The sequence below is a fragment of the Vidua chalybeata genome, chromosome 2 (assembly GCF_026979565.1).
Source record: "Vidua chalybeata isolate OUT-0048 chromosome 2, bVidCha1 merged haplotype, whole genome shotgun sequence".
Classification (NCBI taxonomy): domain Eukaryota; kingdom Metazoa; phylum Chordata; class Aves; order Passeriformes; family Viduidae; genus Vidua; species Vidua chalybeata.
Window position 1 is genome coordinate 69805899 of NC_071531.1, and position 13370 is coordinate 69819268.

The 13370-nt window shown below is 43.1% G+C and overlaps 1 protein-coding gene across 1 annotated transcript in view; it reads right to left on the bottom strand.

Moving 5' to 3' along the window:
- ARHGAP31 (Rho GTPase activating protein 31) overlaps positions 1-13370 on the bottom strand; it is a 59931-nt gene that overhangs the window by 13246 nt on the left and 33315 nt on the right. The window contains exons 2-7 of the mRNA XM_053935607.1: positions 11024-11126; positions 10391-10535; positions 5760-5842; positions 5036-5143; positions 3228-3373; positions 1725-1923 (exon numbers count right to left, since the gene is read on the bottom strand). Coding sequence (XP_053791582.1) covers positions 1725-1923; positions 3228-3373; positions 5036-5143; positions 5760-5842; positions 10391-10535; positions 11024-11126 — 784 coding nt within the window. The remainder of the gene's footprint in view (positions 1-1724; positions 1924-3227; positions 3374-5035; positions 5144-5759; positions 5843-10390; positions 10536-11023; positions 11127-13370) is intronic.

Below are 13370 nucleotides of genomic sequence, written 5' to 3' on the forward strand. Positions count from 1 at the left end.
TTTTAATACCCTCCAAAAGCCTCTGAGCTGTCTACCCTCAACCCTTTCCATTTTTTTCTTCTCACACTTATTTTAACTCTAAAGCATGCAAAGCATAGCTATACAACCAACCCTTTTTGGCTACATAGGTAGCAGTCACGCTGGAAGTGATTTATCTGTACTGCTGATTTAACTATTTCATGGATGGAAAGACACCTAAGCCTTCAGATAGTTGGTTCTGGCATCATGCTACAGCAAACAGTGATTGAGCAATCAACCATGCTTGCCTCCAGAAAGGAGTGTTTTTCAAGGCTCAGACTATCCTGCAATAAAGCAAAGAAAAATTGCCTTTTTAACAGTTTTTAATGACATAATGTATGATAAATTCCAGGGAACTTATGGAACGGATACTATTTCTCAGTGCACAAAGTTATGCTTTAAAGACCATGTCTTATGGCAAAAATAAAGGGATTCCTTAATGAAAAGTCGCTATTAATGCTTCTCAGGCCAACATTAATTTAATCACAGGTGTTATATATTGATATGCAAGTATAATGTACTTACCAAATAGGAGGAGGTTTAAGAGAATTAAATCAATTTCTCATAACCATAAGATTAAGAGGAAGTGTGACACGAGTTCCCTGTGTCTCTTTGGAAATCCCAGCTTTTGCAGAAAGAAGCTTCTTATCCTAATATAATTTTTTCCTTGTATACATATTTTTTCATGAAGCTCTGTTTCACTTCCTTCATTCTCATTCTGACTCCTTCAATCTCCCCATCTTTCAGAGCAAGAATTTTCTTAGCTCCCTGTCTTGCTTTCCACTTTGGCCTTTCTATCCCCATATTTCTGCTTTTCTTTCTGATCAGTACACAGAGAAGTACAAATCAGTCCTACAAAGAGGATTAATATCTTGGGGATATAACTTTTCAAATAAGAAAGGAAAAGACACTCTAGAGGGACAAACTTCCTTTTGTCTTAAGCTGGTTATCCTCTTGCACCAGTATTCTGTTAGATGACTCCTTTTTGCTTTAATATATCAAGTGCCAATAAATATCTGTTCTGGTGCTTTCTGGGTCAATACTGCTGCAGAGGCTATAATCTATCAGAACCAGGCAGTAGAGTGGCTATATATTAACAGTTAGATAGACCAATAGATAAATAGTTATTCTGGGCATCTGTGCCAACAACTGCAGCAACTTCAGCTGAAATTGGACTCTTCTCCTGGCATAAACATAGCTGGCATATCTCTCCACACTGGGAGTGAAAATGAGCCTTCCTGCTTGGCTGTAATTGCAGAGCAACCAGGAGAATGAAGAATCTGAAGCAGGTCAGTGGCACCAGGAGTGCCCTGGACCGGCCACCGGCAGGTGGAACTCGTAGACAAGCTGTGCCCCAACCTGCTCCACGCTCATCCCATGTTTAGCCAACTTCTGGCTGGCACAAGGATGCAAAGACAATTCATTCCTCCTGCAGGAGATCTGTGATTTTCTGCCCTGATGGAGAGATGAGAACTAGTGAAGCTATGAACCCAGCACCTGCAATACTTCTCAGGAGTAGCTCTGCCTCTTTGGAGTACACTGAATTTTCTTTGTGTAGTGGCAGTAGATTCAGATGAGTGCAGGTGTGGGGGTATCACATTAACAGAAGGATCATTCCCAATCACACTGGGGCACCTGCACTTTTTTTTTTTTTTTTTTTTTTTTTTTTGTGTGTGTGTGCGCTTTACACTACTCTTGGCACTTACTTGTTGTCAGGAAGGTCAACAACTGTGTGGAAGAGGGACCCAATTACAGGCACGATTTCAGGCAAGCTGTTCTCTCTCCTCTCCTTCCGAGCAGGATGGGATGCAGACAAACTCCGTGCCTGGGCTTCTTCCAGGCTCACCAGTTTCATTGGCAGGGAGGCCGAGGGGAGGGTCAAACTTTTCACAACTGATGCGCTCTCTAAAAAACAAGAAAACACATTCCAGCCTGGGGTGAGGAGAGATGAGAGCAAGAGCTTCATTACTTTATTTGACTGGAACATCTCCTGTGGAGGGGGGAAAGAAGTGGCACGTGCAGGGAGAAAGGCTTTTTGTCAGATAAGCCTTTCAGCTCCCCAGCAACCTTATCCATTTGAGTACATTCCCAGCAGGGGCCATGCTGGCCAGCCAAAGGCTGTGTTGTGTAGATTTGCTTCCTCTGCTGCAGACACTTCTGTGTAAAGGAGGTGTCTCTGAAAACCACCAGGATTCACACATTCCCTTTACTCCTCCCTCATTCCCTTCCTCCATCTCCCCCCACCCTCCCCTGATTTTGGAGCATTTCAGTCCCTGATCCCAAATTGGTGCCTAGTTCTTTCTCTCACTACCACATCTTTCTCCTTGTCTTGTTGCAGGACAGGGGATTGTTCTAAAAACCAGCATTACTTGAACTCTCTAATCCATTTCAGGGCAATAGAAAGCAGTCTCACGGACAGCCCAGAGAACTGAAAGTGTTTATGGGGGGAGGGGCAAAGCCATGTTAAGCTAAAGATGGGCAGAATGAGCTGACACAGGGCTGCAAAGCAGAAAGGTGGATATTGTCTGAGTACTGAAGGTATCAGAAGTCTTTTGAGTGTGCAAAATGGAAAGGTGCATATTTCTGCAATTATATGAGGTCACTATGGATCCATGCCTTCTCACTTCCCAGTCTTTGCCAACAAAACTATCACTAAACAGCAAAATCAGCATCTCTGAAAACTATAGATGTTCCAAGAAAAATATACATCTCTTTTATAAAATGTCTTCAGGAACAAGATATGTTTTTGGAGCACAAGATTAATTTTTTTCCCAGGAGTGCCTGGGAGTGTAATCTCTGACTTGGGTGGAAATAGTGGCTGCAGGGCAGGTATTGTTGGTATGAGGAATTGTAACTGGGGGAATCTGACAGAAGAGCTGAGACTGTGACTGATGGACTTACAGAGAAAGCTTAGACCAAGACTGAGAATCAATCAGGTGGTCTTCCTTTTGTGGAAAGGGTTAAGCCATATGAGATCATGCAAAAATGAAACATAAGGCAACCTGAGAAAACATTAAAGGAGGCTAGTATTGAAAAAGAAAATGTTGAAGATAGAAATGAAGAAGACAAGAGTAATGAGATATTGGGCTCAAGGTGTCTTTGGGAAAGTCTGTGGTGATAGCAAGGGTTACTGTGCTTGTAATATTAGTTGAAGGGAGAGCTGAACTACATAGCAAGTGACATGGGAAGTGGCTCAGGGAGGTTGCTACCAATGTTCTCTGCAGAGCTGGTTTTCCTGTTGTTGTTGAAGATCTGATCCACGTGGTTCAGGATGAACTCGATCACCAATTGCTGCACTCGCACCTCCAGGAAAGCTGCATCCCCATTGCAGCCAACTGCCTCAATCTCCTTGGACCTGCATGAGGAAAGAGGGCCAGCAGTGAGCATTGCCACACACAGCCCCTGGCAAGGACAGACCAGATTTCTTCCTGCAAGCAAGGCAACAGGGATGATTTCGCCACTCTTGCTGTAACTCTTCCTCTCCTTCCCTCACAGGCCCTCATCTTCTCTTTGTCTTTCCACTCTTTCAAAAATTATTTTCTGATTTCTTTGCCATCTCTGCTACTTCCTTTCCTGTATGTGTTGTTTTCCCCCCATGGCTTTTACATTCTTCAGCAGGTAAAACTATGACTCTCAAGTTCCATTCTTCTCCCTTTTTCCTATTTTAGCTATTTCAAGGCTGGGCCTGAAAGACAACACAGGAACTTTCAAAGGCTGCTTCTAGATCCCTACTCAGTGAAATCCCTTAGACCCTGCTCAGGTCTTCCCCATGCCGATTTCTTCAATACTTTGCCGTGTGCTCCAATAGTCTCTTCTCTGCCCACCCTGAGCTCCCACATTCTCAATCTTGCTCTCAGCAAAGGAATATTCCTTATCTTGACATGCCAAAGTGTTGCTGAAGAAATTATCTTTGGGCAATGGATCCTTTGTAAAGTTAATGACTGGTGTGTTAGATAACAGCTTGGGGCATTGCCAAGAGGATAACCCTGTGAGGAGACTGCAGTTGCATTGCTTGCTCCTTTCTTTTACTCCCTGGGACTTGTACTTATGAAAGATTGCAAAGGAAAAACAGACTTCATTTTTTTTTTGACAAGGACAGATGCTAGAATGAAAATGTCTCAGTAGTAAAGGCCCAATTTATGATATTCAATAGAGTCAACATTTGATTCATTTTCAGAACCTGCTCTGCTATTTTTGGGATTCAGAAGGGTGAGATAACTCTTTAGAGCATGCTTTTCAGGCCTGTACCTCTCTAGCCAACGTTCTCTGCCAGCCCAGGGCTACCCGGATGGCTCTGCCATCACCCCCCTCCTGCCCAGCTGCAGTCCTGGACTCTCCCTGCACAGCTCATTCCTCTAAATGCAGGGGTATTGGATGGACAAAAAGGGAGTTTTGACAAGATACAAAATATTTAATTTTTTTTTTCCCAGATGCTATTTTTCCTTGTTCTGCTTAGCTCTACAACATAGCAGCCAAACCCCTGCCTGCATCTAATCCAGGCTTCTTCACAGCAGAGTGCCAGGCATAACAAACATGAAAAACTAGCTGGTGGTCTTGAGATCTGACACTAGCTGCCATTTCAAGCCCAGCAAGCTCATCTCAATTTTGCACAAGCAGATCTGGGAAGAGGTCTCTAGTATTACTGCCCTGTTTTTCTCCCTTCTGATCCTTGCTGTCTCTCACTGCCCTGCTGCAGAAGCATTGGCACCATCAAAAATGTTATTAACATTCCCAAGTGATGAGTTAAGTCCTCATTTCTAAATCTGTGTTCAACTTGCAAATAACAATTTTTTTTTTTTAATAAGAAACACACAAACCCACAAGCTTCCTTGGATGCTGGCAGTAAAACCTTAGATTATTCAACCTGGAAGAGAAGCTGTTTGCTCTGCTGTGCTCTTCCCTTTAGTTGCTCAGCTTTTCCCTGTCTTTTCATTTCCCTCAGGTCATTAGGCTCAGATGCTGCCACTCCCCTTGGAGCTCAGCATGGTGCTCTGGATTAGAGGAATCTCGACTGTACCTGAGGAGATTTGGAGCCCACACCAAGGCCAGGTTTCTGGTGTGCATGTTGGTCATGTTGCTGAAGGAGGCCAGGTGAGTCAGGTGCTTGATCAGGTATTCCAACGTTCTGCAGTGGTTTCAGACAAAGAAAGAAAATGTGTCACATTACCAGTGCCTGCCTTCTGGGACAACGAGGCTCAGAGCCAGCCCTGTCCCCTCCCCAGGTGTCTGCAATGTCACAACAGAGCCCATGGGGCAGAGGAGTCACAGCACCAGCATTTGCATGGGATGGAAGTGAATACCTGAACAGCTGAGCTCTGGGGTGGCCAAGGGTGCGGCATGAACCAAACTATCCTTAGCATAATGGGAGCAAAGAAGTTGGGAGATGGGTGGAAGAGGGAATGGGATGCTGTAAAGGCTGAGCTCTTTGCTTTTGCTCAAGCACCTCCAGCAAATTATCATCTCCTTACCACACCCAGGACACTGCCCAAGGGTGCCACAGTGGTCATACTTGGGGAAGGAGGATGGTAACACTGCAGCAGGGAGACCTTGTTCTGTTTCTGACAAAGGTTTGTTCAGTGATATGTAAATGCCAGATAAATTGTTGCCAGATTTGGAAATGGTGAGTCAGCTTTTGGAGATTGATTTCTGGAAATGAACCCTAGAGCTATTTCAGGCAATATTCCCTGATGAAGGTGAGGTCACCACGCTGATCCTCAGCACCTCTGTGGACACAGTCTTACCTGTAATGTGATGGTGGGAGCTCCTGGATGACATTTTGAATTCGTGCCAGCTGCTCGTCCTCAGGGAAGCGTGACACTGCTTCCTGCAGGGACACAAGGAAACAGTACACCCTGGCAATGGACTCAGGGGAAAAGGAAGAGGGATAAGAAGGGTCACACGAGACACCCTGTCTCAGAGGGAATGCTCTCTTGTTACCCTACAGAGCTATTGGAAGAAGAAGTTTCTTTGTGTCCCCAGCACAACAGAGATTTCCTGCACTGTTATTCCATGTCTCAGCACACCATGCCCAGACATTCAGACATGGTGGTCAGTATTTATGGGAGAGGAGAAATCAAGGACTTAGACCTTCAATTACAAATTGCAGGGCGGGGGGTTTGTGTGTTGGTTTGTTTTGCTTTGCTTTTTGTGGGGTATTTTTTTGGTTCTTTTCACTTTTTTAAACTTGGGTAATGATTGATGAAATAAAAAGAGAGGAGAAAGAGAGAAGTGAAAATAATGGAAAAAGCAATTACACCCCCAAAAATAACCTGTTAAAACATGTTTTTCAAGCTGTGTTATGAGAACACATGTTCCGTATTTTTCAAAATAAACAATATTTTGACTGTCTTAACAACATAGATGAGGGGATTATTTTTGTGGGTTTGCATCCTTCATGATGGAAGAAGCGTTAGCAGAATCCCTGCCCAGCAGATTAATAAATTCTTATACTCAGGGTTAGACAGAATCAAGGTTATACATCTCAGTCTTGAGCAAATCTCTACAGACCAAGAGCTCAGAGAGCCATGAGAAGCTTTTGTCAGCATTCCTAGGAGTTCACTGCATTGGCATTCATCTGTTCAGCTATTCCCTTTCAATATTTGTGCTGGGGGAGGACAGGCCACCAGCCAGTTCAAACAGTGCATGACTGTCTGGGAACATCCTCCTACCCACCCGACTGCCACTGGAGTTTGGAGCGAGTTCAAAGGAAGATGCTGCGACCCACACCCCCAGCACAAGCTTTGCCTCCAGACAGATGTCAGCACTGCCAGGGAAGGAAAGGAAGGAAACAACCCTTCCCAAGCCACCCATTACTTAAACATCATGAACCTGAAATTATCAGCCACTGCAAGAGAAGCATTTTCCCGCAGCAGCCACTACAGCACCCCCTGTGATGATGCTACCACCACTGGTTTTGTCACTGCCCCTTTCCCTGCAGATCACTTCTCATCTGCAACCATCAGCTAACCAAACTCTGCCAGTTTCCAGGCCAGAGAAGTGATGGCAGATCAAAACAAGTGAGCTCACTAGTCAGGTATATATGAGATGCACATGTATTTGGTTTGCCCAAATTAAAGGCAGGTTAACTCCTTCTAGTGATTTTACATGTGGCTATGATGCCTTTTTAAAAACAAACAAAAAAAACAACAAAAAAAAACCAAACAAACAAAAAAAAAAGAAATCTGAAGCCTAAGAACTCTTGTAACCTTAATACAATGTTTTCCAGTTGAATAGCCTTGTCCAAAGATGGAGACTGAGAGAAATAAAAACTTTAACTGGTGCACCTAAAGCATTAGTATTTCAGCTAGATTGTACACAATATTTTCTCCCCTGGTGCACATTTTCATTCCCATATTCAACCTTCCATGTCTCAAAGACCTACTGATTAGACATCAAGTGAATATTAGCTTCCCTGAGGTCATGACCCGTTCAATCCTCCAAGCCACATGTCTGACCCACACAAGCTGTGCTTTTGAGACCTGGGGAGCCCTCCAAAACTGCGGATTACAGCAGCAGAATACAGAATTCAAGGAAGAAACAATAATTCAATTTCTTGCATATCTGTTCATCATGGTATGAATTTATGCCATGTAGGATTTTTTTTTTAACTGCACTAGTGATTCTGGGAGGGCACAATTCATGAGCCCTGGTTAATAAGTGAAATAAAGTCCAGAGAGAGAAGCTAAGTTGGCCTCCTGGAGCTGGTCCCTCTATGCCCAGGCTAGAACAAGCCAAGCAGAGTCAATTTATCTGTCCTGAGAAACAACCATCCATCACTAGGATACAAGATGGCAATCATTTGGCAAAATTTTATAGCCAGTGAGGTCATGACCAGGATGTTACACCTGTGAACTTCACATAGTGATGACCGAAAGGCCAACCCTTCCCTAGTCATTAAGAATTTGACTTTCCTTAGACAGAAGTCTCTGAATCACTGTGGTGACTCAAAGTGCAGCTTATCCCAGCTCAGAGCCAGCTCTGGCTCAGTCAGGCTGGGATTACCATGTGTTCTTTATTCCTACCAGCACTTGTCTGCTGAGGTACAGCTGCTACTGTTCCCTGTTCAGACACACCACACACACACATGCTCCTAGTGGGTTTTCTGTTCCTTGGGGAATTGGACTTTTTTCTTTCTTTCCTCCTAGTATCTGACTGTGCTTCCTGTCAGCTGGGTTACCAATTATAAATCCCTACTGAGCAGGCTTACATGAATAATGGATTTTGTGGCTAAGTGGAAAAACTGAAAAGCTGGAGATTTTAAAAAAAAACCCTTTTAGGTCAACCCAAAGTGATAACATTTTGGGAAGCTGGCATAAGATTTTAGAAAACAACTGTTCAAGGTTGACCAAAAGCATTGCACTCAAACATTAGTTACAGAAATGATAATTAAAATTTGGAACTATTTAACCCTTTTCTGAAAGACATTTTATGTAAGTTAGATGTGTTGATGTAACGTTGAAACATTTCCTTTAGAAAATACTTGTAAAAGAAACACTCAGTTACAGAAATGTTTTCCCTTTGTTTTTAAATAAAGCTATTTACCAAATGTATCTACTGCAAATCTGCAAGTCATCATCCCAAAACTTCACTTTTCAGCAAACATTCTTTCCTAAAAGAAGTTTCCATCTAAATCTTAATGTTTCCTTTAGAGCATTTTTTCTTCCATAAATCAGTAGTGATAGCCAGGAAGACACTGGCCAAATAGCTCCAACAAGAATGAGACTCATCAGTTACAATGAATGGTTGAATGATACCCTGTATTTTCAAGATCCTATTCATCCTGACTGTCTCCAGCAATCCTACCCTATATCCTCAGAATCCTTATATCCTGAGGACACAGGTCAATTTTTCAAATCTGCTCAGGATTTTCCTTGAAGATTTGACTATACATCACCTTGAAACAAAGACCAATCTTACTTAAAATTTGGAACAGCAAAACACCTAACATTACTGCACATCTGTCAGGCAGCACAGTGAGCCACTCCCACCCCTAAATCCCCAGCAAAGTCGTGTCCCTAACAGCTACCTGACTTCTTACAGCAAGTTCCTGCTTGGCTGGTCTCATCTGGCTTTGCCCCACAGCAAACACCCCTTGCACTGACAGCTCTTCCCAAAACAGGCAACAGGGAGACTTTGGAGAGCTTGTGAGGACCACGTGGATCTCTCCCAGTGCCTCCTGTGCCACAGTAGTGTTACTTGGAAGTGCTTGACTCGGGATAGAGGCAACTCGGACAGAAATACTTGATTTTGCAGAACTTCTTCTCTGCAACATCTAAAGTTTTTGGCAATGGCTGTCGCCTCCTCCTCCCAGCAAATGGAAAAGAGTAGGATGACAGAAATTCTTAACAAAGGACGGATGTTTTTAACACTGAGAAAACAATCTTTCCCATCCCCCACACCAGTAATCTTAAGAAGTTGGTAAATTCTTTTAGCTGAAAGTGCATACCTTCAGCATGCAAGATTTCAGCCTCAATGATGGGATGTAAATTTGCTAGTGTCATAAAAAACTGAAAGTAGATTTAGAGTGCTAAGAATCTGGCAGCTTTAATAACAAGCATAGCTTGCTGTGCCACCTTTTAATAAAATATTATCTGTCATCAAAATTAGCCAAGTCTCTTAAAAATTCAGGCTTTGTGGTCTTATATTTCTGCTCCCCCACAGTCTGCTCCTAAGCTCCAACTGTATCCACGTATAATCTATGACTGTTTTCCAGAATCAAATAACTACTCTTAGAATTGTAATCTCTTTAAACAAAGTTAGAGATTTCTGCTTGGCCAGTTGCCACTTTCCTCTGCCATTTGTTTTTATAATGTGATCATGATGGACCTGATATGCCGTATCTGGCATAACCAGTATCCTCACTTGCAGCCCTACAAACGGTATGAAAAATGTGACAGATGCAGAAAAGTTGATGCTTTACACATGGGCTGGGCAATCAGTTTGTGCAGGTGTCAGGGACAGTTGGAGGGACAGGGATGAGGAAACCGCACCCCTGTGATTATGATCACAAGCCCAGGTGACCCAGAGGACTCAGTGTTGGACAGTAATGAGGAAAAGAATTAGTAGTACTGGGAAGAGGTGCATAGTGGAGAGAAAAAGAGGTAGCGGGGAAGCAATGCAGTGAAAAAAATAGCAAGATGAAGGGGAGGAAACAGCAGACAAACTGAGAGAAATAAACATGAAATGGTGAAAAGAAACAAGGATAGGGAAAGAGAGCCAACATGAGATGAGAAGGGAAGAGCACTGAGAAGTGTTTATATGGATAGATGCACCAGAAGCCAAGACACTGGAGTGAATTCCAAACAGTTGTCATGGAGGAATCTGCAGCACATCCACACTGCTGGAGAGGAACAAGAACAGCCAAGGGTCTCACCGTGAATTTCTTGTAGAGCTCATAAGTGAGGAGAGGGTTGGGCAGTTCCCTGAAGTACAGCTTGCAGAGTGATCCCACACAGTGGATGTCCTGGAGGTAAACTTCCCTTGTCAAATCTGGGCATTGGTCAGAAACAAACTCTTGTCTGAAACAACATGGAAGCATAACAATATGGGTGAATAAGAGCTGTAGCAGGCCAGTACTCCACCCTAAGTACTCGTTTATAGCTAGAAAAACACAACTGAGAAAGCAGAGATGTCTCTGCAGGCTGGCCCAGACTGTGCCCCAAATTCAGGCCCTGAGGTTTCAATTAGTCTCCATTATCCCTAACACAGGGAGTGGACCTGAAACTGATATAAAGAGATTGCTTTGTCACAAAGTGAGAGAGCAACTTGGTATTTTCACTAAGACCCTCCATGCCTTTCGGACTAAGAGATGCAGAGGGAGATATAGGGGTTTTTTTTGACTAATCCCTAAAACGCTGTCTTTCCCTGTTACCAACTTCAAAGATAGTTTATCTTCTGCATCAGTGTGGAGCTCTGTTGGCCACAGTCTGTACCTGAGGGATTAACACCAAAAAGGTACTGAGCAATGTCCCTGAATCCCTCTGACACTCCCAAACATTGTCCTTACCTCAACTTCTGTATGTTGGATGTCACTCCTGAGAGCCGGTAGATCCCATCCACAATGCCATGAGTCTCAATGAACTCTGCACAGCTCTTCAGCACGTAAGGGACTACGAGAGGAAAGCAAAGCAAGATGTCCAGTGAATACACACTAACAGCTCCCACAAGTCACCACAGAGGAGACAGTTCAATGAAAAAACAGCAGAGGCTCTCTGTGGATATAGGAAGGGTACAGCAATGAGAGAAATACAGGGCAAATCAAAAATAACCCCTGCAAAGTGGCTGTGAGGATATGCTGTGGTTGTGCCATGCAATGCTCATTGACATGTGACAATGACTGACCCTGAAGTCACAGTAACATAGCAGAAAGGAAGGTAGGGTTTCCCTCTCTTTCTTTTTCTTCCAAAATAAAATAAAATAAGCTCTTCTAATTGAAAGCATGTGGTAAAGCATGAGGTCCTGGGAACCTCTATCCTCCATAGTATAGAGCTCCAGCCTCGATGGATTGTGCCAAAAGGTCTCATTGGCTTGGATAAAAATCAGAGAAGAATTCACACTTCCATATAAGCCTACATACCCACAGTTTAGTACTCATAAATCCCACTGAGGGGGTATAAAGTTCAAATATTGACTAGATCTGCACTCTGACAAAACCTGACATCGACTTCAAAAGAACTCCATCAGCATAACTAGACAAAGACTTAACCAGTCTTAAAGCTGAGAGGAGCCTGAGGCACAACATTTACATCCAGACCTGGTTCCAAAGTATATGTTTATTTTTTCCCCCATTATATAGGTATAAGAACTCCCCATTCTCTCGGTCAGATCAAGCCTCCCTGTCCCTAGTACTATAACAACCCAAGCTATAACAATAACAGTAAGAAAACCCTTCCTTATTAGGTGCTAGAAACTACTGTGTATTTAATGCAATGCTTCACACAGCCATAGGCACAAAAGTCAGTAAATGCACAAGTCAAAAGTTCCCTGCTGTAATGCTGACTCTGCTGCACTGCACATTTCAAAAGCTGTATGGAGGAAAACCAGCTAAGCCATAGATTTGACTGGAAAGCCAGGCATAGCAATTACTGCATCTTTGTGACACCCTGGAGACAATGCCTCTGGCTGGACCTTCCCTGAGTTCTGCTCAAAGTTCAGGACTACAATGACATATTAACATGTGCTTCATCAGATGGCATCCAAAGACAGCCCTCCGACAGCCCAAACAAGAACAATTAGTACATTATTAATTTTCATTATTTTATTATTTCTCATGGGAGCCACTGAGGCCAGAGCCAGCTCATGGGTGGACCTGTCCCTGCCAAGCACTGCAGGGCACAGGCTCTGGTGAGAAGGGCTCCAAGCTTGCACCCACCTCAGTGACACACTACTACTGAGCTAGACAGTCAGGGAAGTGCTGCCCTTCTGCCTCCTGACTTGCTGAGGGAAGTAAAGAAGAAGTCCTTTTGTGTGTCCCTTCTCTTGTCTTTTGGCCAACCCAAATGTAGGCATGCACAAAGTCTCAGTGATTACTTGGAAGCCTGAATGGTCCAAACAGATTAATTCTTCTCAGCCAAAGGAGCTTCTCCAAAACAGCAGGGAAAGATTGACTTTATTGCTTTTTTGAGCATGCAGTCATAACATTGGTACATTGGTCATGCTGTGTCACACTCAAAGCCCTTGTGCTGATTTTCAAGACCCTCAAGTTGTTGGGCGGAGCTCATGGCAGAGGCCCTAAGCCTACAACAGTGTTCATGAAACCACGGAACTGCGAAGAGAATAGATGAAGTTTACAGAATGAAAGCTTTGTCCACGACAGTCATGTGGGCTGAATGGTGTGGAAGGAGATAGAGAGAAAAAAAAAAAAAAAAAAAAAAAAAAAGAGTACTAAATTTCCTTAATATCCTTCCAAGAAAAATCCAAATGACACATGAAAAAAAGAGGACCTTCCTGTCTCTGAGTAAGTCCTGATTATCTGAAACTGCCGTAGGGAACTCAGATCATATGATGATGAGAATGCTAAAAGAAGGGAAAGACAAATTACTTCAGGCCTCATTTCCATTTCTGGAAAATCAGGCTTTAACATCTTTATGTTAGAAGCTATGCATACATGGCATATTAAAATTTCCTTCTTGGTAGGGGTCTTGGAATAAATGGCATGTAACCAGCAAAAATGAAAATTAGGTAGATCCATGTCCACTTCAGATCTATCTGGGAGAGAGAATAGAAACCACTGAACTCCATGCAACCTAAAAAAAGAAGAATTAATTGAACAGAAAACATATTTGATAATGATAGCTACATGACAAGGTTTATCTAAAGGTTAACAGTCTTTCATGGAGACAAACTTCATATGA